The following is a 24,597-nucleotide window of genomic DNA, read 5'->3' as shown; positions in this document are numbered from 1 at the left end:
GAGAGACATTGGCAGCTTGAGTCTTGCAGTCAAGTCTAACCATCAGGGCAGTAGCATGAAGAAGGCTGTTACCCTGAACAACTAGACCATGCTACAGTGCTTTAGCTACAGCTCTTACCTTCTAGTTTGTACATTATACCTATATCATATTTATTAGCAGTTTTTTTGTATTGCAAATACAGACTGCAGAAAGACATAATATTGTAATGTCACTTGTTTCGATGTCAAGCAGCCAAAATTTGAAATGTATCCTTCTTCTTCTTTATCAACTGTTGGTAACAAATTCAGTTTATTTAATATTATGGCCTTTGTGGAAGGGAAAAAAATCCAATAATTATGCTTATATTAGATAGTGTGTGTGAAAAAGACACTAGTCTGCCACAGCAGTTTATCAACATAACAGAAGTATTGAAAAGTAGCATCTCTACCTAAAGAGCACACTGCAGCAGCCTAAAACTACTGTGCACGCTCACTTGAAGGGACAGTCGAGGCTTTGGATGCTGACGCGTGAAGGGCGCAGATAAGAGGATGCTTCAACAGGAGCAACAACAGAGATGAAGATTCCATCCCCGGGGATAAAGGTTTTCTCACATGCTCATGGATGTCATTCTGGGTGTGAAATTCACCACAACATTAAGGAATGATGATGCTTTATTGGTCACCACAAAAAGGAAGATTGTAGAGGCAGGGGAAGGAATAAGGGGGTGGTAAGATGTGTCTGATAGACTGACAGTATTTAGAAGCGGGAAAGTCACAGTGTTCGACTTTATGTGGCATCCTGGTGTTTGATGGGCCACTTTGTTACTTGATCAGCAAAGTATCACTATGTGTGAAAGTGCTCCTCCCCCAACAGCAGTGGAGGTTCCCAGTCTAAATGAGGCCTGAGTGATGCCGCTCCCCCACTAAAACAACATTGGTTGCTATTTCAAACAACACTCAATGAGGGTGTCTAATCACCTAATTGCCGGTCCATTCTGGAAATGCACAACCTGCTCCACCACAATCTCTTCCACACTGTGGTCTCGAAACTATACAACAAAGAGATGAACTACAGTCTTAAAACTAATGAAGAAACACCAAAGAGCCTGAGAACACTATAAAGAGTCCAGGAAATCCAAAAGATTTGCAAGTGACTTTCAGTACGTTTGCAGAACCTTTCTGCATTCTCAAGACAAACATTGTACACCTGGAATCTGTCTTGTCATAAGTCTGTTGACAGAGGCTTCATTGGCCATATCCTCATTCTTGGAGTGATATGATCTGCATCCTTTTCCTTTCTCAACTTCCTATTGAACTTTGGTCCTTCAGAACCAACTAACTCTCAGGAACTCATCATGTACTACAACTTCCTGCAGAGCACCTTATCAGAACAACCAGACATGCATCAAATTATTTCAATACCACTTTGGTGTTCCTTGAAATCAGATGAAAGTGCTGGGAACAGGTTGTGAACAGGCGCGTGCAAATTACTTCTAAATTGATAGGCAACCCCTATCTTGAGAATGATGGATACAGAATATACACTATTGTTCAAAAGTTTTGGGTCACTCAGAAATGTCCTTATTTTTGAAAGAAAAGCATTTTTTTTGTTGTTAGTATAGTAAATAACTATTCTAGCTGGAAATGGCTGATTTTTAACGGAATATCTACATAGGGGTACAGAGGAACATTTCCAGCAACCATCACTCCTGTGTTCTAATGCTACATTGTGTTAGCTAATGGTGTTGAAAGGCTAATTGATGATTAGAAAACCCTTGTGCAATTATGTTAGCACATGAATAAAAGTGCGAGTTTTCATGGAAAACACGAAATTGCCAGGGTGACCCCCATACATTTGAACGGTAGTGTATAATATTCCAGTGAGGAATATAACTCACTTTTTTTCTCTGATGTTCAATTGTACGTAAGGCAACATGCAATCCAATCCTAATCCTCTCCTTTTACAGTCACTTTAAGCAAACACATTTCCACTAAATAACAGAGTCTATACAGACATGATCTAACAGACGGGGTTTACAGGACTGTTAAGAATCCAGTAAGAGCTGGCAGTGTTATTAGAGTTAAACTTTCTTAAGCAAATCCAATAGGCTTAGTTATCACAGATCGATAGATTCCTGTCCATTTCTTTTGCCTTAATCTCTGCTGTCTCACCTCGTCTTACCAAGCTATCTGTGCCCCCTCCTGGGCAGTGGCTGGACACTGGATTAAGACCTGTAGCTGCCCAGACCGAAACCCCATGCAGAGGGTGAGACACAAAGTACAGCTGGCTCCCAGAGAGAGAGACGCCTGACTTCAGATTAGACAGAGGACATGCCAGTCCCTAATGAAGCATGCATCTCAAATTTCAGCCACTGTGGACAAAATGTAGTTGGACTTGGTGATGATACTGAAATAGGAAACTGGCACTATAAATCCCCAACAAATAAAAACCGAGTTCCTTTTATCAAGGCAGATTTCTTATCATCCTAGCTGCCTATAAAATGAAGAGATTAAATACTGTTTCAGGGCTGAGAACACAGCTGGTTAATATACAGCAAAGGATCTAAAGGGGTTGTCAGATGTTGCTCTATAGCTGGCAGACTCACTTTAGAAACATAAGTTACTTCCTCTAAAGCCCCAGTCTTCACCTGCAGCTGTAGACGAGCATCAAGGTCAACTAACTAAACAGAAACACAATGAAAAGTACGAATGAATAAAGAGTAGCTATCATAAAGCACAGTTTTAATACATGTGTGGCTAGTGAGCTGCCGAGGGATTATGGCCTTTAAGTTTGCTGCAAGTGTTTAATTTCATGTTAGATCAGTCTCTTTAGCTAACTAAACATGGAAGTTTTCAGAGAAATCTATTTTACCATCAAGTATAGTTTATTAACAATGACCTGCTGATTACAAATGAAAACCCATTATTCTGTTAAGTTAGTCGACTGATGTGCTTTGTAATTTGTTCTTGTCTATATAGTTTAGTACAATTTTAAAATCAGTGTTTCAGTTGTAATGACAGCAGAAAATCAAATGTTAAACTACTACTATTTAGACATGCCGATTTACACGAAGAACAGCATCACAAACTGTCTCCTACGCAGGTTGTTTATTTGAGCTGCTGTGTAACACTCAACCCTACGACACCATAATGTATACAGCCTGTTAGTGGGTTAAGGAGGGTTAAGATACAGATGAAATACTATCATGACCTTGTCTTTGAAGAGTAAATCACAGTGTTGCTGAGCTGCCCCAAGGTCCTGTGTCGCCACGTGCGGGATGCCCCATATCCTGTTGGGGTCGCCTTCACTGTTTGACAGGTTTTATCTTGGGCATAGTAAACACACACACATGCACAGACACCATTTACAAGGGAAACTTCTGCAGCCTACCCTTTGACACTGAAGGCCAAACGACAACATGTGTGGTATCAAAATCGATCGTGTGCTGACTGGCATGTTTCAATGGAGCCGAGTTCCACTGTGGCACATTTTAAGGTACAATGGGTGGGAATAAGTGCAGCCACAGTGACTGACAGATTTGAGAATGAACAAAAATCTTCACGTCTTCTTGGTGCAATGCCTGGTGAGAAGCATGTGTTCTGCCTCAGGTCCATGTTGTGTTTAGACAAACATTTGCACTGTCAGGTTCTACAGTGATAACAAGGCACACTTTAAGCAGCTGGACTATCATAACAGCAGCCCTTTCAGCTATTGATAAGGTGCAATACAGCCTTGTAGGAGATATCGAGGCACCAGGCTTCTGACCTTACTGAACAACTAAACAAATTCACTGGACTCTGCAGAACTTTCAGGCTAAACAGCTTACGTTTTTGAAACCACCCGCGAAATTCCACACAGATTAAATATCATGGTGAGATTCTGGTGGATTAAACTAGAGGTTTTGGGCTGGGATGTTTTGGCTACCAGTGAGATTATCTTCCTCTTGCTCAGATTGCAGCCCAGCCACACAACCTCAATGGTGGTAAGACAATTTAAAATTAGTTTGGATTCTACATTAAAATATGTTTAACGTTATGACTATTTTATTAATTACAATCAATGCACAGCCAGGGTAATGACTCAACAATAGACAGAAACATAAAAAAAGACACCAAATAAGCATAAATGTTTTGCACCTAATGTTAGAAATAGCATCAGCATGCTTTCCATCTTTACTCAATGTAATAAGTGACTCTGCATATTGCCAAATGGATCCAATGTGTTAAGGTTGGCAGAACAAAGCAAACATGTGCGTGTGTACATGCACCCCTCTGACGTCAGCTCGACAAGAGGAGCTGTGAGTCACTAAGTCATGTGAATACATCCAGACAAACTCAAACACACACAAATGGCACACCTTGGAATGAGACTGAGCGTCCTAAGTCTCAGCACTAAAACTGAGAGTTCTAAATGACTGAACATTGACTAAAATTCAGAATCAGGGTAACTGAATCACAGGCTATGTGATATTTTAAAGCCTTAAAAATCCTAACAGAGGTTGATATTTTAAAAAAGGTGCCAAAAATACAATGCAAATGTAACAGGGTATACATTGGAGAAAGAAGTCACTTAGATGTTGACCTCAAGCAGTGACTGAAGTGAAAAGAAACCAGGACATCAACTGTCACTGATGACAAGCACCTAAAACTGGAGTCGATCGACATCATCCAACTGTGGCGACACACTGCCAACAATTTAAAAAAGTGGCTTTATAGGACTCCTGATAGTCTGCATCTTAAGCCATGTTTAGATGAAACTGTGAGGCAAATCTTAAGTGAACTTTTGAAATGTAGACATTTTAAAAAAGAAAATGCAAATTAGGCTTGTTTCCATTATTTATGCTATGGAGCAAATAAATTTGGCTGCGTGGTGTTGTCAGGTGGTGCTATAGGCGACCTATATGCTAAAAAACACCTTTGTTGAAGAAGGAAAAATTAAAAACTTTGGCCATCTGCTAGAGAAAAACAGAGAGATGTTTTCAGGAAATGTTGTCAATCAGGAAAGTTGGTATTAGTCTTTCATGGTAGCTGATATCAGCCACGTTTAATGCTGTTCAAAAGCTGCATGAGCTGAAACAATAAAATTACTGTCCTTGGCTGTAGCGGGTGAAAAATGTCTTCATTCGCACGTCTCAGCTACTGCTACCGCTCATGTTCTTTCGTATAAGTAGCACACATATCTATGTTCAAATCTGCCCTGACCAACCAGGTTCCTCCTTTGAAACTAAGACCTGCAATCATTCAAGTTATACATAAAACCTTATTATCATTTGACTGAACTCCACAAAAATGCAGATAAAAACTACGTTTCTCACGTCAGTGAATTACATAAGGCTCAGTGTCCTCACCTGGGCTTGGTAAAGTACAGCAATGACATCAGAGAGACTCATTCATTGCTGAAGGCCACCTGGGTATTGATGAACCCAAAATGACAAATACTGAATCCTGCTGCTCACAGCGAAAGGCAATCACAATCTGAAGTACACTCATTATCAGCAGTCCACATAAAGGTGCTGCGGGGTCTAAAAAGGCACAAAATCTGAATTCTAAGGACAACAGAGATAATTTCGACTTTGGCATTTAGCAAAGACAAAAAAGTAAGCCTTCAATCAGACTAACATCTCAACACAAAGAGATGAGTTAAAACCAGTCATCATAGCTGTCTGCACAGACACATGAATACCTGTCATGGTAAAAATATATTCCTGAAATGCAATCAGGGAGTGAATACACATCGTCATGTCCAAGTAGTTCAGGGGCCAGTGCCAGATTGCCCTTCACAGATTCCGAGCTGTCTGCTCCCAGCATGCCAATCTGTCATGTCCTTGTTCACATCCTGCCCCTCATAGGATGCCCTGTTCCCAAGCTTAAAATGCTTCCCGATTTAGCCCAACCTGGGTTTGTCGTAAGCCATTATACACAGATTGTGATGAATGCCAACAATGACAACATAAGCACAGCATGAGTTCCATAATCTAGGTGGCACTGCTTTTATGTGCAACTAAACTTCAGCACTGTTCTGTTCCTCGGAAGGTGAAAAATAAGTTGTAAATGTACAGGGTTTGGCTGCTCACTGCTTGTGTGTGTAGGTGAAGGTCAGTGCAGGTGGAGTTGGTCATGCATGGGTCGTCCTTCGTGGGGCAGTGAGCAGGTCTCAGTAAATGAGTGTAGCAGAGGCACTGAGGGTATATCGAATTGCACTCCGTGAGAAAGAATGCTCCCTAAGGTCATAAATCAGAGATGGGGCAGAATTTCGCGCCTTTCTGCAGCTCAGCAGGCCTGTTTACACTGACGTAAGTGGCACTCAACAGACTGCCACTAAAGCCCAGCCTGTCATTCACACACATGCAGTCTTCTCATTTATGCTCAAAGAAATGAGAGCATGTATCAAAAAACAAGAAATTCTGCACTAAATCATGTTGTACTTAACCAAATTTAACAGCACCAAAATACAGAAATCTAATGTAGACAAGGTTCAATTAACTGAATAATATAAGATAGATTTATAATCTCATCTGTTTTATTCATTTCAGACTATATTAATTTAACCGATGTATTTAGTATTAACACTCCAATGTTTCGTCCAGTCAAAAATACAACCCCTTTGAAAGCACAGGGCTCTCTCTTGACTGAACAGTTTTATTGTCCTTCACTAAAGTAATAAATTAGTCCTCAACAAATTCCTGCAGGTAAAATAAATAGAATAAACTGGGAATAAATATCAGCAGAAGGGTTCTGTTTTGGATCACTGCGAAAGGACAACCAACTTGAGAAAACAAGATGTGGACTATAAATTTCAACACAATTTCCTTGGAAGGCCTACCAAAATGAGGAGCGCCAACAAAAAAAACACAAGCAAGCTGTCCAGCAAATCATGATGGCATGTGCAAGCATTTGTCAATTGCATGGAGACAGACACCAATAACTTTTTAGCCCTGTTAACTGACCTGATGTTGTTAGGTCTTTAAAAAATAAACATTAGAGGCACAGTAATGGCCTGAGAGGCACAGTATTTGGTGATTTTAAACGTCATGTTCACATGAACTAAGGAGTAATGATAGCATTTGTATCAATGCAAATTATGACTGAAATTTAAAAACCGAATAAACCTTAAATCGGTCAACGTTTTTTACTAAAGAGCAGAAAGCAAACGTATGAGTGTGATAAAAAGCGTCTTGGAGCGTGTTTGTGTGTCTAAGCGTGTGTGTGCTTATGGGAGTTCCTGTGTGTAAGAGGCTTAAGTGTGCTCATGTAAACAAACGCACAGTGCTGGTCAAGAGAACCTGTGTGGTCAACTTGCTTAGAGCCGGTAAGGATCATGTCCTAATTTGTACAGTAACAGAAAACAACATCTTGACTGACTTAAAACATCAGAACAATCACTTAAATGTAAAGTCTTCCATTTCATAAATAACTCAGGCAAAACAAAGATTTCCTCTTAAAATGCTACCTGCTGTGGATTCATGAATATAGGATAACCCCAGTTTCTTAAAAAAACTGCCCTACTGCTTTTAAACAGGATGTTGGAGATATTATGTGGTGTTTGATTTCTTCCTCTTCACCTTCAATCAGCCCAGTGACACTCCCTTTTCAAGCCTCAGCATTATCTGCTCACAACAGGAAATCATGACTCCTTAAAACCCATCCTGGACTAATCTCAGTGAGAGCCCAAACAAAGAGAAGCAATCTTCAAAAATAAGCATCATTTTGATCTTTTGACAAACTAATTTCTTCTCTCTTACTGTCATATCAATAACTGAATTGCAAATGTTGCAATTTTAGATGTCTTCCAAACTTTTCTGTTTTATTATGTCTATTTAAAAGGTTCAAAAATAAAAGTGCTACATCATACTGTAGAATATCTCTGTTTGCATTTGTATTGAAGCCTGTTCCTCATGTGGTGACCTGTTGGGCTGAAAATTTTGGGTAAAATATGCAACTGCAATTTTTCTGACAGATACTGTGATTGTGATTTGATTAAAAATGTAGTTTTTTATAGTGAAACCTCAGTTCAATATTCATTTTGTAAGAGAATTAAAACAAGAGATGGAACATTACCACATGAGATATACTATCAAAGGCATGAATGTCACAAATAGCGAAGAGCATGAATTTGTAAAACCATTTATGTGTCAGTTGAAACCCTGAACAGATGCGCATGACATATATTCTAAATTGCAACCTTTTCGATTTGCAAACTGCATTGCTACAAATTCTGATTCCAATTTCAAATTAATTAATTGTTCCGTGTTAGTGGCCAGTGAAGCTTTAGAAAATAAATCCAGCAGCAGCCAAAGACTTTGAGGGCCGGTAGACACAGAGGAGCTGAGAGGACTCTTATCCACAGCTTTCTGATCCCCACCATCAGGTTATCCCAGTGGGGCTTTCCTGATAACACAGTCTTGATGATAACAGTAGCCCAGGACCTGCACTACTACAGCCCATGCTAACGCTATAAGCTACCTCATTACTCCACTGGCTACTGGACTATCACAAGTCCATCACCAGCCCAGTGGCACCTAACCAGCTACAAACTCCCAGTTATCACTACTGTCTTACAGCCAACAAGGCAATCATCACAGATTGCTGTCTACAGAAGCCAGATCCTCTATTTGGTTCACTGAAATGAGAGGACAGTATTTCTCCATAAACTGCTCAAAAACATTAAATGCTATTTGTGTTCAAAGGCTGCGATTTAAAAATATTATGATAACAATCAATGAAAGCAGTGAATAATTTAAGTTTTTTAATGTTTGGAAACATTTAGGTGCAGTTGAGTAGTTATCTTAAATAATGTTTCACAAAGTATTATTTTATTCGCTTTTGTTCTTTCTAGTTAGTTTAGATCGCATAAATAATTATTTGATTCAGGAACTACAGTGTCAGTACATTATTAAACCATTTAATTTATAAATATATAAAAATACATATATATATACACACACACACACACACACACACACACACACACACACACACACACACACACACATACACACACACACACATTTACTAACTACACGAGTTTTATATATATACTATGTATGTGTTTTTATCTTGTTCTGTTGTCATTATCAGCCATTACGGACAAACCATCCGATCTCTCCCAGTGACAGACTGAGGGTTAAGATGGGGACTGGCAGACAGAAAGGGGAGCACAAACAGGTCTGATGCTGATTAACAGTAATCATTACTTGAGTATTCAATAATAAAAAAAAAATTTCAGATTCAGATTTTTGCCTCGGTCAAAATTAGTGACCGTAACAGTGACAGTAGCAGTTGTAAAAGCATCATTACTATTCATAGTAATAGCAAAAACAATGACTGAAGTAACTATCACAGTGCTAACATTAATTTTGCAGATAACAGAACGGGGGAGTGTGTTTGCTAGAGTGTTTAGGGGAAGGTTGGTTAACCAAATATGTTAGTGGGTTTTACAAATACCACTTCAGATTTGTATATTTGAAGTTTGTCTGTGAAGTAAATATTACAGCTGAATCTAAGCTTTGCATGTGGTCCATTCTTTCAAAATAGAATGCACTGGTCAAACAAATTCACTACACAAGGACAAAGTATTTCCAAAAATAATTCAGAAAATATTTTGTCTTTGATACTGTAGTACTAGCTATGTATCTAGTATAGTGGCTCCATATTATTTCTCAGAATAAAACATTTTCAACTAAGCATTAAGACAAAGCAAATACATCTTGCAAAATAATGTGATGGCCAGAGTTAAGCATGCAGTCAAATCAGCTGGCAGATTTAACACTTGAAAGGTTTCCAGAAGTACTTTCAGATCCCAAAGTTGCAGCTTCAATGGATGTTGTTGAAATTTTTCTTTTTAGAAAAGCAAGCCACAGTAATTCTTTGAACTGAATGTTTGCGAAAGCACTAAAAGCCTTCTCATTGCTCTCTTGATGTGTCACATTTGTTTGTGAAATCAAGTTTGATTTTCCACCTCCTTCTGTATGCATGTTTTTCTAAAGCTTTCAAAAGTTTTAATCATGATAAATGAGTTCCCAACAGCACCTGGAAGCATCAGCAAGCTTTTCAATACAGTGTCTGTCTCCAACTATAAAACCACATAACAATGTCTCCTACAAAAAAAAAAAAACCCTCATGCATTTTTTAGCACAAGCAACTTTCACATTTTTGCAAGCAAATATAACCCACTGTAATTAATGGTAACCAGTGGTGTCTGGAACAAATGCTTCATTCTAAAAACTGAAAGCCTGTTCTACATAACAGCATAAATCACCTTCAAGTTTATCCAACCTTGTCTTATATTTTGGACAACAAGACTTGGGTGAGTAAGTGGCTGAAAGCTCACACATGTAGTGAGTGGTGCCCATATTCATTCAACATTTAGCAACACAGCATCACTTCCTGGATAAGAAAGTTGGCACACAGTGGTTTTATCACAAAATGCTGTGAGCTTAAGCTTTAATCATATACATCTTTGCAGCAATTGCAGAGGGGATCGATTATAGAAAAACAAAGTAAATTTACACACTGAGAAAATCGACTGGGGGCTGCACGATTGCTAATGCGAAGTATCATTGTTTTCCCTTGCTGGGCTTGAATTTTACTATATACATATATTTATGTATATGGGGAAATAGTGAGAACTTGTATGTGCGTATGCATACTAAACTATAACGCAGCATCTTTGTATGTGTGTGACTTTATGTCTGGGTATATATATGCGTACATACTAGGACCAATTATTATTCCCTTTTACAGTGCAGAGTACTTATGGTCAATATGAGCGTTAGGGGATCAGTTATATTTGCAAGATACACTCAGGAACAGGTCAAATTAACAGTTTTGTAGCTATATGTGAATAGATTTATTTCTATTATTGCTGTAATTAAAAAGAACATAATTAAGGACTGTTGCTCTAATAAAAAAATAATTTACCACTAAACTGATCAATGGTAAACCTAAGAGAAAAGAAAAAGGAAACGCACATAGTAGAAATCCCTTAGATACAGAATATTCCCATTTTTACAATGTAGAAAAAAGTGATAGCTCAAGAATTAATATCCTGCACCTCACCTGGTTCCTCCAAAGAGGATGATTCGATCCCCAACCATACAACAGCACTGTCGCCTCCGTGGACATGGACCCTTCCCCTTTGGCTCTACTTTCTTCCAGGAGAAGGCTTCTATAGTCAAAAGACAAGAATTAAGTTAAAATAACAATGTCTAGACATAATGATATAATAATAAGAAAAAATAGACATACATACAACCGTCTGACTTCTTTTAAAATGAGAGATTACAGTAAAACTTCAGATTTACTTCCTTCCTCGAAAAAGCTTAAAAATAATACAGCCAGTGTTGATTTGTGTGAGCTACATCATAGCAGCTATACAAACTTTCAAACACTTAAAGTTACATAAACCCAGTAGTGCTTTCCTGTCTGCATTTCATTCAGTTTCCTGCTGTATTCAATCACATAGACCAGGGACAAGGGAATGAACAGGAGCAATGAGAGGACGAAAACAAAACCTAACCTTCATTTGAATACAAACCTTACACTTCAGAAATAGAAAAAAATACTCTCTTGTGCTCTGAAGTGCAATATGAGTGACGACGTTGAAGGTCTCTCATTTGTTCCATATAAGGATGAACTGTGTAGCCTCACACTCTCAGACCCAAACTGCATCACTGCATCTCTATAGCAACAGGCCATTCAGGCTAGATTGGATAATGATGACTATAATTGATGTGCTGCCATCTAGTGGACTGCAAAGCACAGGTTAGTAAACGGCAGATGTCGGGTTCACTCAGAATAAACCACTTCAGAAACAAAAGATCCCACCCACTGCTTCATAAATACCAAACCCTTTGACTGACTGGAAACTGGAACGACCAGTAGAGTTCAGCTTACTATCAAGGCTATCATTATATACATGCCTTACCAACTGTTGCCATGACCTCAAAGTATTACTAGTCTACCTCAAATATATCTGAACGCCACAGTGCGCCAATGATGCCACAACAGTTTTCTCCAGCAATGACTATCATAAAAACAGTCAGAAGCTGGGACAAGTTAAACTAGAATTGTCATTTCTTTCATAACACAGAAGTAATCATTATAGAAGTGAAGTTAACAAATAGTGCCATTTTACCACCATGTAAGACACAATATTGACAATGATTATACACCCAGGTCTGTTGTTTCTGGTTGGAACGACAGCAAAAGGTTTCTCCAAGAAAACACTTAAACTGACTAGAAAGACAATCTGGTAGCATTTGTCAGCATTCTGGAGACTGAATTATTGTCAGTTTTTCATCTGTGTTTCTGGCAAAAAAGAGGGGGCATCTGTGTTTCCCACTCAGCATAGTGAAAAGAGAGCAGCCAGCCACTATTACAAGACTGACAATGATGCAGTAGAGGGGGAGAGGATTGTCTGCATGGCTCTCTACAGAAGAATGAGGAGGAAAGTGGGTCAACGCAAGCTAGCCCTGCCACTGCTGCATTTCCTCTATAGAGGTAAACACTCATCAAGCAGGAATTCCAAAAATACAATTGAGCAAGAAACACTATCAGACACAAGCAGTAGCAGTGCTGTACAGCAACATAAGATGCTTTCTCAGTTGGACTCAAGCAAATAGTGAATCACCTGGATTGAATTTCCAGAGGTCGTTGAAGTGTCGGTCCAGACGGGCATTGTATCCTCCAAATATGTACAGCTCTCCATTATATGAAACTGAACACAGAAAGGAAAACAAAAATTAACCATTTGTTATAGTCCATCGTAAAGATCAGTTAGATTTGCAGCATAGTAAATGGAACAGCAGTTAAATTAGTAGGATTTGTTTAATCTGACAGTGGGCAAAAAATGCAATCTTGTTCTAAGTAAATACAGAATGAGGAATAGTCTGTATATTCTCACCGCACAAACAATTCAAAAAACAACCCAAGCTTAAAAATGAATTAGAGAAAAGTGACACTGGAAAATGAATGGAGTTTGGACATAAATTGACCTATAATTATCAGTAAAGTGCCAAATGATTCCAGAATTTCAAGTTCTTCCACTTAATAAAGAGAACCTCACGTTAATTTAATGACAAGTGGCAGATCATTATTTTTACTAAGTTAAAAAGATGAAAAATGTCACAACACAAGTTTTTTCGGCTACACTGCATCTTACTGTGACAAATTTCTCATACAGATGTACTGTAGCTGAAATTCCTCATCTTGAACTAAAACACAATCAAAGTATCTAAAAGTAAATAGTGAAGTAAGTGAAGTGTTTGTGTCTTACAGGCTGAGTGACTCCGGCGTCCCTCTGGCAATGGCTGTGTTGAAGGGGTGCTCAGCCAGCAGTTGGTCTCTGTGTCAAACACTTTGATCTTGTTGCAGTAGATCTCGTTGTTAGAGTGGAAGGGACCAAAACGGTCTGCCCGCCCTCCAAACACAAACATTTTTGTCCCAATGATGGTGGCCGAGTGGAAGTCTCTCCAGCGTGCTGGAGTACCCTATGAAGAGACAATTGCGAGATGATGTGACAATTTAAACTCAGAAAACCTGAGGAGAGACAGAACATAAAACAGTCTACTCAGGGCAGATAGGTTCACTGGATGCAACCTACATATTTTTACATAAGCTTATATACATGTCATACACTAATTTTAAGACTCTCCCATTTCTCCAAACTTTCAATGTTCATGATAAGCTTGGATACAAAACTTCATCTTCTCCTCTGACAAGAACAAAGCAACAGCAGTTAAACAGCACCATCTAGTGCATCAAGTAACCAACTACAGAGCCTCAGTACATCCAAACCATTTTTCATGCACCACAAGCCTTCAAAAACATTGGACAGTAGATGAATATTGTGTAGAATTTAATGAGAACCAGTCTCAGAATGATAATTTAGCTGTCTGTGGTTACTAGAGAACCACGATTAAAATAAGTGAGATGGAATTGCGAAATGAGATCTGCTACCACTGAATGAAACCATGCCTAACAATGGCAAGCCTCCCTTTGCATTTAGCTGGCCAGTAGCCAGGATAAAGCCTTTCACGTGCCTTCCTTTCCAGAATGTGCTGCCACTGCTTTAGATGAATCTGATGCAGACAAGTCAACTCTTTAACTAGCATTACAAATACAATATAAAGGAGAAAAATAATATGTACTAACAACTATAAACTGGCTTTATGAATTACACGTTAAATGCAACAACATTACCACTACCACAGTAAACTAGTTTTGTGTAAAAACACAGCAGGTTGTCTTTCTTTCCAAAAGGAATGCAACTCAAAGAATATGCATAAAAAAAGGTATTATGCAGTCACATGTAGAGCTAAATCTGTAAGCACCACCATGTAATCTTGTTGATGACAAAATGTTATCAGTTTGGAAGCAAAACTAGGTGGACGGACTTCATCCACAAATCCCGAGTAAACCCTATCCTATTGAACAGTGTCTGCGTCTAAAACGTATTTGACAGGTGTATCATATGAGCAGGTTGGCGGCACAAACACACACACACACACACACACACACACACACACACACACACACACACACAAATGGCATTTTCCAAAAGGGGAGTGTATATAATCCTCTGTGAGGCTTTTTGTGCTTGGCCACCTACCAGGGAGCTGCATTACAGTGCAGTGCCTTTGTAACCAGCCAATCTGACCATTGGGCACTTGTGTCGCAACACTGCCAACCCCAGCAATAACTAAGGGTTTGTTTATTTCCAGCTGTGCTCTGAACGTAACAGAGCAAGTTGTCACTCCATTCTATCTTTGTGTTTCTGTGAGTGAGTGCTTTGTGTCGACATGTATTTGAATCTTGATTTTGAATATTTTATGCAAGACATTCTCAGTACAGGAATAACTAAAGAAAATATCTTAACAGTTACTTACTCTGGCATTAATTAATGACCAAACCATGGTGGTGGTATCCAGCTTGTGGATGTCATTGGAGAAGCAGTCAGCCTAAAAACCAGCAGAGGAAACTAATTAAACTTTAATATTCAGAGAGTAGGTTCCACAGTGAAGAGTGATGAAACCTCACCAGCTGTTCATATCCTCCAAATATATACATTGCCTTCCCCAGGACACAGGCTGAATGGCCATCCCTTGCCCCTGGAACAGTCCCCGAAATCTTGGGTGTGAACCATCTGTGGGTACCTATGAAGCAGAAACAGTTTCAAAAGTACTGACATAACATTTGAGTCACGTACAACGGAAAACCATCACACATATGCAAGTGTTAGAGCTACCTAAGATTAAAAACTTTTTCTCTGATTAAGATTCACATCAAACAGGTGCATGTCAAAGAAAACACAGCCTGAAACTGTCACTTCACAGCATAAGTTAGATGAGGGTCTACTTACTGACATCAAAGGCATAAAGCACATTGCAGGCCCCCTCTGTGTCGTTACGCCCACCCCAGAGGTAGATAGTATCATCCAACAGCACAGCTGTATGGCCATAACGCATATATGGCACTTCACGGACACGTTCATGTCCTCCCGTCCTCACTGGAGGCAACTTCATCCAGCGCAATGACACTGAAATATAAAACAGTCAAGAAAGGAATATTAATTCAATACTTGGTGGAAACTTTATTTTCATTTTATATCTGAATATGTTTTATAAATGAGAAACACACACATCAGAAACCTTCTTAAGGATAAATTATAAGATATTTACTTAGGATGAGTATCCTATCAAAGCAAATCTAAACAAACAATGACATACTGTAGCACAATAGTAACCTTCTTTTCCTGTATAATTTTCAGTCTAAGATGTTTTTTAAAAAATTAAAGATGATTAGTAAAACCTTTGGGAGATTTACATCCAAGTCATTTAAATTTTTAAATTTTTAAATTTCATTAATCTTGTACTGCTGCTTAAAATAGCTGTGTTTAACCTGCTGTTTGGGATGGCAAGGTGTAGCATAGTGTGAAATCTTTTGTGCCAGCAGGACTGAACAGTCAATCTATTTCAATTAGAAGTTACAATTTGAAACTATGGATATACCTCATGCTTAGGATATACCTTAGCAATCACATCAGAGGTTTCAAACTATTGTCAATGATTTTACAAATACATGCAGTCTTTCTTGTGTGACAGTCACACTTCTGATGGTATCTCATATGGTGACGTTCGATCATGTTTTACATCTATTACACAGTGAATATTGAACTGAAGCTTGAACATTTAAAATGAAGTCACGATTGAAATATCTGCCAGATGAATCGCAATTTGTCACTTGTCTGAAAAACAGACAAGTGAAGAAAAAGACAAAAAAATATCAAAGGACTTTTAACAGCAGCAAGCTTTGCTGTAAAATAGACATCAAAGAGAAGAAGCACAAAGCAAAATGACAAGAAACAATAGTTAAGGTGGTGCCGTTTCCATTACAATCAGTCGAAGACTTGGCTCCACAGATCTTTTCATGATAGAGCAATAACAGGTAAACTCAAGCTACTTTGAGAAGTTGTAAAACGCAGGTGGCTGACCACACAGAGGGAAAAAAAAAACTAAATAAAATGGGTTACCAGAAGGAAAAGGGAGCAGTTACATCAAGAACAAGAGCAGCACATTTAAAGAAAACACCTGTGTATGTGAGACAGCAACTGAAAACATCTAAAAGAGAAATTTTAACAAACCACAAAGGAAAGCTTGGGTTTTAAATACCAGCTGCAATGAGTTACCGTTAAAGGGGTGCAAGTTGAATAAACTCTGAAACATTCTCTTATCCCCTCACTTCCTAAATCAAAAAACAAACACTGCCCTGTTTCTTTACAAATAAAATATAGGGCATTTAAGGAGAACAACTTTTCACCTACTTAATTATTTGAGTGCTAACAAAAACCTGCAGTAGATAAGCACGCATTTAACCAATTTTAAATCAGCATATTTTTCCCTGACAGACTGCTCTTGAGACCAAATTCTATTTTTTGGGGGGGATTTACTGAAAGGGATGAATAACTGATTCCCCACAGAAGCTGCACTTCATCACCATCAACAACCAAAAACAACAGATTGTATTAGGAATTCACAAATTTGTAAAAAGGTTTTCTACAGATCCTTAAATATATATATTCATTACGTACCTGTGTTGAAGACATGCACATCAATCTGACGGAGGGTCTCGTAGTCCTCCCCGGAGCAGTAGCCTCCAAAGGAGTACACCTTGTGCCCCACCGCCACAGCAGCATGGTTGACTCTCCGCGGCCCTCCTTCTAGGTGCACCGACCAGCGCAACATTCCACGCGCAAGCACCTCTGTGACTGGGAGTCCTTAGACCATCACTTTGTCACCTGCTTGGACCCCATCAAGCCAACACCATGGAAACCTGTGACCACAACAACAATAGCTGTAGCAGCACTCTGCTTGGGAAAACAACAGGGCAAACTGTGGAGGGGCAGTCGAGGAAAACACAAAGGGTAACTGTCCTCCTGGCGAACTCAACTCTGCTGTTGGTGACAGGCTCACAAGCCCCAGTATCTAAGCTGAGAGAGTATTTTAAGAGGTGATTAGACCTACACCTACCACTCCTCTTTTCTATACACTCTTATCTCTGAACCCTCCCACGGCACTACCAGTGCTTTAAATACACAAATACAATAATAAATATTCACCCCCTTTGGGAATTTCAATAACAATGCTATATCAATATCATTGCACACGAATGGATTCAGCCATCTTCTAGCATTAGTAAACTCCATATAGGCTGCTGAGGAATTATAAAATGACTGTGTCTCCAACCCACTGAAAACAGAGCCACGATAAAACTATCATATGGCCATCTTGGCAGTTGGCTTTGCATGTGTGGATACTCATGCAATGCCAACTGCCAAAAGTGTCTGATGAAAACTAACAACTACAAAGCTCTGAAACTGTTAGGTTTAACAACATTTCAAGAAGCAGTTTCCAATTTGAAATATTATAACCCATAAACAGCTAAAATGAGTCTGCCTCTCTCTAACCCTGTGCGCCCCTGCTAGCTTTTCCTGTCAATGACTCACTTTCTCAGTGACCTCCAACCTTTGTTTGCTCTTAAAAATAAAATCCCCAGAAGACTATTTAACACAGACCTTTCTATTTCGAGCCCACACATCTCTGAGGCCAGTACTGGGCAACAGGCAAATCTGAAACTTAACCTAACTTGAGCCACTGTTTTGTTGTCCACTTTCTCATTCTGGGGGGGCAGCTGTACCAACAAGGTAAACTCAAGATTTCACTTACGGAAAATTGAATTAATACATATACAACGTTCAGCCATTATTGTTGTATATTTGTGACAGTTAATGTTCCCAAAAGATCCCCATCCTGTGTCTTTCGTTATTAGATTTAGAGGACAACGATATTTTTGTGAGAGCTGAATTGGGTAGGAAGCAGCTACTATCAGGGGGTCAGGGGGACCAACTCAACTGAAGGATATTGTTGATATCTGATAACTAGCCATGGCACTGACAACTTGGAAAGACTACAATGGTTTTGTAGAAAATGGGACTCTGTTAACAGACAGGAAAATTGATGTATATCCCTACTGCTGCACAGATCTCGACTGACCATGTCAGCTGGCTGCGCATAAACCTCTGGTTGATAAAGCTAATCTAGACCTGGTGACATTGAGCTGGAAAACAGTTACTATAGACCAGTCAACGCCTCATACACCAGCTAGCCGTCGTTAGCTAACTTTGTCACACTGAGGCAGCACACGCCTATAAAGGGACTAACCACCGGGGTGGCTCGTCTCTCAACAACACCTGTAAACACAGCGACAGTGTAACGAATAAGGCGTCTCTATATCCAGCTGTTTGGTAGCAAAGGAGGAGCTGGTGCTAGCTAGGCTAAAGCTAAACTGAAGCTAATTTAGCTGGTAGCTAGCTAACGTGGACTGCACAAAAACGACCGGCAACAGTGAACACAACGGCGTATAAGGCCAACCTTGGCAAAGCGACGAATGGGTTCACAAACAGACAATAATATCAACAGAAGTGTAATTTTTCTACCTTTAGGTCGAGTCAGCTTGTGGTTGACTGGTGTTTAGACAGGCAGGGCTATCCACTGAGAGCCCCTGCCCAGACGGAATAGGAGGAGAAGCCGGCGCTAGCACCCCCTGTCGGCTGTTTTCACCCAGAAGAAACCCCGTGGGGGTTCTTTGGAAATTACTTCTACCTAAACTACCCTTTCCTAACAGCAGTGTTTTCTGAAAGAGTCACGTCTACACATTGTTGTTCTCATTCTTTACATTACTCCCGGGTAGGTTAACTGGTAAGCAGCATGGCCGGACTAACCTGTCAAGCGGCCCGAGGCTAAACTACTTTGTGAGCACCTGATCCTCAGCTCCCTCCATAGAGCTGCATTCAAGTCACATAGGAGTAATTAGATTCTCCCACCTACCTCGTCATAATTACAACTGGGACCGTCGATTTTTTCTGAAAACGCCAATTTGTATCCAAAAATTAATTAGAGAATAAAACTCTTGATTTGATCTTTTTTACAGTGGTCCTCAGGCACAACAAGCAACGTTTCAACAAAAAATAAATAAATTCACAAATCATACTGATAATATATTAATAAACAATCCAATTACAAACAACAATTATCATGATAACATCAACAAGGACATGAGTGTTGGCAACAAAAACAGAAAGAAGTAATTCTGTGACTAACTGATGCAACAGAATTGTTTGAAACAGAAAATATAAATTATTAACCCATTTAATGACTGCATATATATTGTAGAAGACAAAATTAGATCCATTTATATTCCATTATGTTTATTCCATTTTAAATCAAGACATCTCCAGCATAAATTGATACGGAAAAGGTGCCAGTTGTGCATAACGTTTCACCACAATGCAGAATATGAAGTCTTTGTCCCTCAGAATTTTCCAGGGAAGATATCCAGACCAAACACTTACTGTGTCACCCCAAATATTAAAATGAAATCTACACCCATGCACAAAATGGCACATCCACCACTTCCAACCATACCTACTACATCTGTTACAGGTTATTGAACAAGCAAAATAAATTAACAAACCAAATAACATTATGTTAGACTGATAGACTGAAAATAAGGTAACAACAATCAAAGACAAGAACAAGTACATTTAAGGTACACAAGCAAGAAACAAATCATGAAAAGAAGTAACTGATGTGAGTGAGTGAGACAAATAATTCCAGTCTGATGGTGCTTTTGGCTTAAAAGCAAGTCTCCCAGCTTCTGCAGAAGTTTTACATTCTAATAAACAGCTGCTACATTCAAGTCCTCAACAAATGAAGTCACTAAATGCTGATTAAGCATATCAGCACCACCTAACCTAGCGTACTGGAGTTTTAAACCTGCCTTCTGTTGTGACATTCCTGTGCTGTCACATTAGCAGTGATGTTTTACATCAACCAGCAACAGCTGGTTTGCAGTTGAGGAGAAGAGCAACAGACAGAGAGTAGGCTACATCTGTGGCTGTATATCAGCCACTAATAAGAATAAAACTAATTAAACAAAATTAGGATTGGTGTTCTATGTGGGCAAGTTTAAGATCTAGGGACATGAAATCCCTAAAGATGTCAGGGTATTTGGTGACATAAAAGAGGATATTATTGACAAAAATCCATATTTTTACTTTTATATAAGGTTAAAGCTTTTTCTATTTATTTGTATTTCATTTTAAAAATATATACATATATAAAAGAAATAAATAAGGGTGGCACAGCTGGCAGTAGGTATCACTGGTGCCTCACAGCTTGAAGGTCCTGCATATGAATCAGACAGGTTCCTCTCACAACCTAAAAAGCATAAACAAAGGCATGGAAATAACTAATGTCCGTATTTGAACTTTAAAATGTATTTTTGATTGTTTTATTTTATTGTATTATATGCTAACTTAGTTTTTTGTTCCTCAAACGAATTAAACATCAAACACCATATATATATATATATATATATATATATATATATATATGAAGGTATATATGAATGTGAAAAAGCACCACAGCGACTTCACCTGCTGAGGAAACTGAGGACTTTTAATGTCAGCAGAGGCATTTTAACCCTGGGTTACACATCACTCATTGAATCCATCCTCATATTCAACATTTCATCCTGGTACAGCTCCCTCTCCACTAAACACAAAACAAAACTCTCCCGTATTGTTAAGCAGGCCAGCAAAATCATTGGTTCACCACAAACTCATGTCTCTGAACTGTATAACCGCTCTGTGATCAGGATGGCTTTCCTGATCACAGAGGACCTCTGTCACCCCCTCCATCACTCCTTCCAGTTACTTCCGTCAGGCAAACTTTACAAAGTCCCACTGGCCCGCAAAAACATCTATAAAAAATCCTTTATTCCCACTGCAATAACCACCCTGAACAAAATGAAATAAGACATTGAACAGTACATATATTGTTTTATTGGCTGCTGTTTCTTTTTAACATATCCTTTAGATGTCTGTACTTTGTGAACTTGTGTCTAAAATGCGTTTTTGTTATGTGTTGCATTTTATTGTTGGACCCTTGTCAAAGGAGAATTTCTGTCAACATTTGGGGCAGACAATAAAGTTTATCTATTCTACTCTATGAATACAGTAACGAGTGAAAAACAGTTTTACATGAAACTATTTTGGCTCTATTTTGGATTAGAAGCCTTATTAAAAATCCCACTGACATTTGAAAATGCAGTAATATGAAAACATCTAGGCTTTATCTACATCATGTTGTTTTGCTTGTTTCGTATGTCTTGATAAGAACAAAATTGAGTAGAAAACTATATAATTTCATTGTTTTTCCAACTTCTAAAAATGATTTATTTATTTATTTATTGCAGTTAGGAACAATCATTATTTCCCATTAACCATAGATCTCTGTGGGCTAAAGGTTCAACACCACAGCTCAGTCACTGACTGTATGGGTTCAAGATAAGAAGTAAGTCCAAGAACAAACTGCTGCTACATGTCTGTAGGAACAGCAGGACAGAGAGGAGCGAAAGTAAAGAAGTGTTAAGGTTTAAAGTCATAAGATAAACCTGTGTAAAGAAAAAAAGAAAAAGAAGAATTTTAGTTCCACAAGTTTAATATTTTTAAAATGGGATTTCTCCATTTTTTTTCTTGTGAAATAGTCAGTATTTTTTCCAACCAAAGCATCCAAAAATCATTCAAGGGAAACAATATGAGAAGGAAAAAACTTGTTTGTTAAAACTAGTTAGAGGTCAAAATACATGATGAGGGGTCACGAGTTATATTGCTCAATTGTGTGGGGTCACAAGTCAAAAGATTGGCTAACATTGTTTCAACAGACTAAGTTAGTGAAGGAAGAAGACAATGGAGCAGGCTTGAGACAAACCCTCTTTGCTCCTGTTTATGACTGTTTCTGCCACAAAAATAATAACACAAATGCAGCAGTAGATGGTGCTGTTGGTTTACTGAGGTCAGCAGTCTGCCACAGACCCAAGCAGTCACACTCCTGGCCAAAATGTTTATAAGAATATGATCCCTACCCCAGTATTACTGGTCAGATAACGTAACCAGAGTTTTCAGTTCTTCCAATTGAGGAGCGTTTGAGCAGTGCACTTAAAAAATCTGATACTCTGTGTTGGCTGCTTGTGTGACAGCCTTTTATTATAACAGGGAGAGTATGGTCAGTTAGTAAGTAGCATCTCTGGGAATCTCAGCTTTATAGTGTCAAGTTGTGTAAGATACACATTAGCATGGTAGATACATCTTCACTTAGACTGAAACCCATTTTGTCTGGTGCTGGGCCAGTAAACAAACCTAACAGCATCCATTTATTTAAGTGTAACATTGTGGTCAAAATGGGCAGTTCTGTGTGCTTGTGTTTAATATGAGGAACAGTAATTCATGTTGCATGCACTACATCCAACTCAATGCTGTCAATAAATAAGAATGTGCTTTTGGACAGCTTGCCTGCGCTGGAGAACAAAATAGCTTTCATCTGAGGTTCATATGGGCACGGCTGACTAATCCTTCTGTAACTCAGGTCCAGGCGATGGGGCCAAGGATGGATGTGAACAACTCTGATGCTATTCTGTTGTATGTGAAGCCGATCCCATATATTGCTGAGTTTAATGGAACCCCTTAAAGAGCCCGTTTCACACGTCTAGACTGTAAAGACAATGCACCATGCAACTTTATTATGCTACCTAATTTTCAAACGCATTGGATTACCAGGGTGGGTTTACGGTGATCATCTTGGTTCCAAATGGTCAGGCTGAAGTGAAAGTGAAGCCTTGTAAAAGGATTACGGCACTGAGGATCCATATTACAGCTGCTATGGATCTGCCTGTATCACTGCCTGTAGGTCTGGTCTACTCAGGAGGGGCTTTGATTGATTCATTGTGTGAAGGCATTCCAGCACCATACCAGCTGCACATCATGCACAATGGAGAGATTGTGCCTGTGGCTGCCCAAACGACAGCTGCCCATAGCTGCCCCTCGGAGCCCTGATAGGTAATTGCACAAACACTCAGTGAAAATTAGAACATTGTAACATCAGCAGAATATACAATTATTGTCATTCAAAAACTTCAAATGTACAGAACCTCGCAGGTTAATCAGATCTTATGTTATTGGTTAGATTTAAACCATTTTTCAGAAGTTCAGTGTTTTTTATCTCAAGTTGGTTGCAGAAGTTCTGACAGTCTGATCTGTAGACCCTGAAAGCTGTCTACTCTGCACTTCTTCTTTATTGACATTACACAGTTGCAGTTAGATGATGTTATTGTCTGGAAACAGACCCGGGAATTTCTGGAAATGGCTTGGATAAGTTTATTCAAATGATTGCATGTCTGCAGCACAGGATGTTACTTATGGTAATTGTTTTGTTTTTCAGCTTATATGTTCAAACCTCATACTATACCATGTGGGATATAACACACCAGTGTTATACTTAGGTCACAAACCTCCCACTATTAGATTTTGTGCCTATTCTCAGTCTGTAATATTAGACATGTTCTGCCTTTTCACCAGAACAGAGAAAAGGAGTAGGGCTCTCTCTATTACTAAAATCAACTCCCATTATTTAGACTTTTCAGTCTTTAGCAGAGGTGACATTTGAAGCTGTAGCTGCAAAATCTGAGTGTCTCATCATGCAGGAGAGTCCAGCGCATCGTGATGAAAGTCTTTGTAATCTCTTGCAGTTCCACCCAGTCTGTTCTGCCCAAAAACTCAGGCCTGCCATCCCACCTGTCAGCATTTGCACAGGTTGCATCACCCATCTGCCCTGCCGAGACGGTCTTTGACACATTTGCTTAGTGGTGTGTTTTACCAACTTTATAGCCAACACATGTGGCGTCTCCTCTGACATATAGAGAACAGGAGTTGCCCAACTGCAGAATAGCTCTGCAAGTCAACAACAACTGCTGAAACCAACTGTTGTTCGGTATTCTTGGGCAGGCCCGGTGATGGAAGTGCTTTGCAATGCTTTGTGGCAGAGCAAAATACAGCCTCTACTTAGAAATGGCTCATTTGGTTAACCTTATTCTCTACCATGGCACATAAAACTCCTAAGTGTGCTGTTATTATGAACAGTAAATCCCACTCCATGCAAAATAAACCAGTATATAAAAGGAAAGGGAAAGAAGTGTTTGTTCATGTTGACATGAAAAACAAGT

At 39.0% G+C, this 24,597-nt stretch overlaps 1 protein-coding gene across 1 annotated transcript in view; it reads right to left on the bottom strand.

Moving 5' to 3' along the window:
* klhdc3 (kelch domain containing 3) overlaps positions 1 to 19,182 on the bottom strand; it is a 30,446-nt gene extending 11,264 nt beyond the window's left edge. Inside the window, exons 1-8 of the mRNA XM_023279464.3 lie at positions 18,974 to 19,182; positions 17,069 to 17,310; positions 15,341 to 15,517; positions 15,019 to 15,134; positions 14,868 to 14,939; positions 13,256 to 13,469; positions 12,611 to 12,697; positions 11,038 to 11,146 (exon numbers count right to left, since the gene is read on the bottom strand). Of these exons, the coding sequence (XP_023135232.1) occupies positions 11,038 to 11,146; positions 12,611 to 12,697; positions 13,256 to 13,469; positions 14,868 to 14,939; positions 15,019 to 15,134; positions 15,341 to 15,517; positions 17,069 to 17,222 (929 nt within the window). The 5' untranslated portion in view covers positions 17,223 to 17,310; positions 18,974 to 19,182. The remainder of the gene's footprint in view (positions 1 to 11,037; positions 11,147 to 12,610; positions 12,698 to 13,255; positions 13,470 to 14,867; positions 14,940 to 15,018; positions 15,135 to 15,340; positions 15,518 to 17,068; positions 17,311 to 18,973) is intronic.
* Positions 19,183 to 24,597: the final 5,415 nt, after the last annotated feature.

Source organism: Amphiprion ocellaris, chromosome 16 (genome assembly GCF_022539595.1).
Source record: "Amphiprion ocellaris isolate individual 3 ecotype Okinawa chromosome 16, ASM2253959v1, whole genome shotgun sequence".
Taxonomy (NCBI): domain Eukaryota; kingdom Metazoa; phylum Chordata; class Actinopteri; family Pomacentridae; genus Amphiprion; species Amphiprion ocellaris.
Note: the sequence above shows the minus strand (reverse complement) of the source record. Positions and strands in the feature narration are given on the sequence as shown.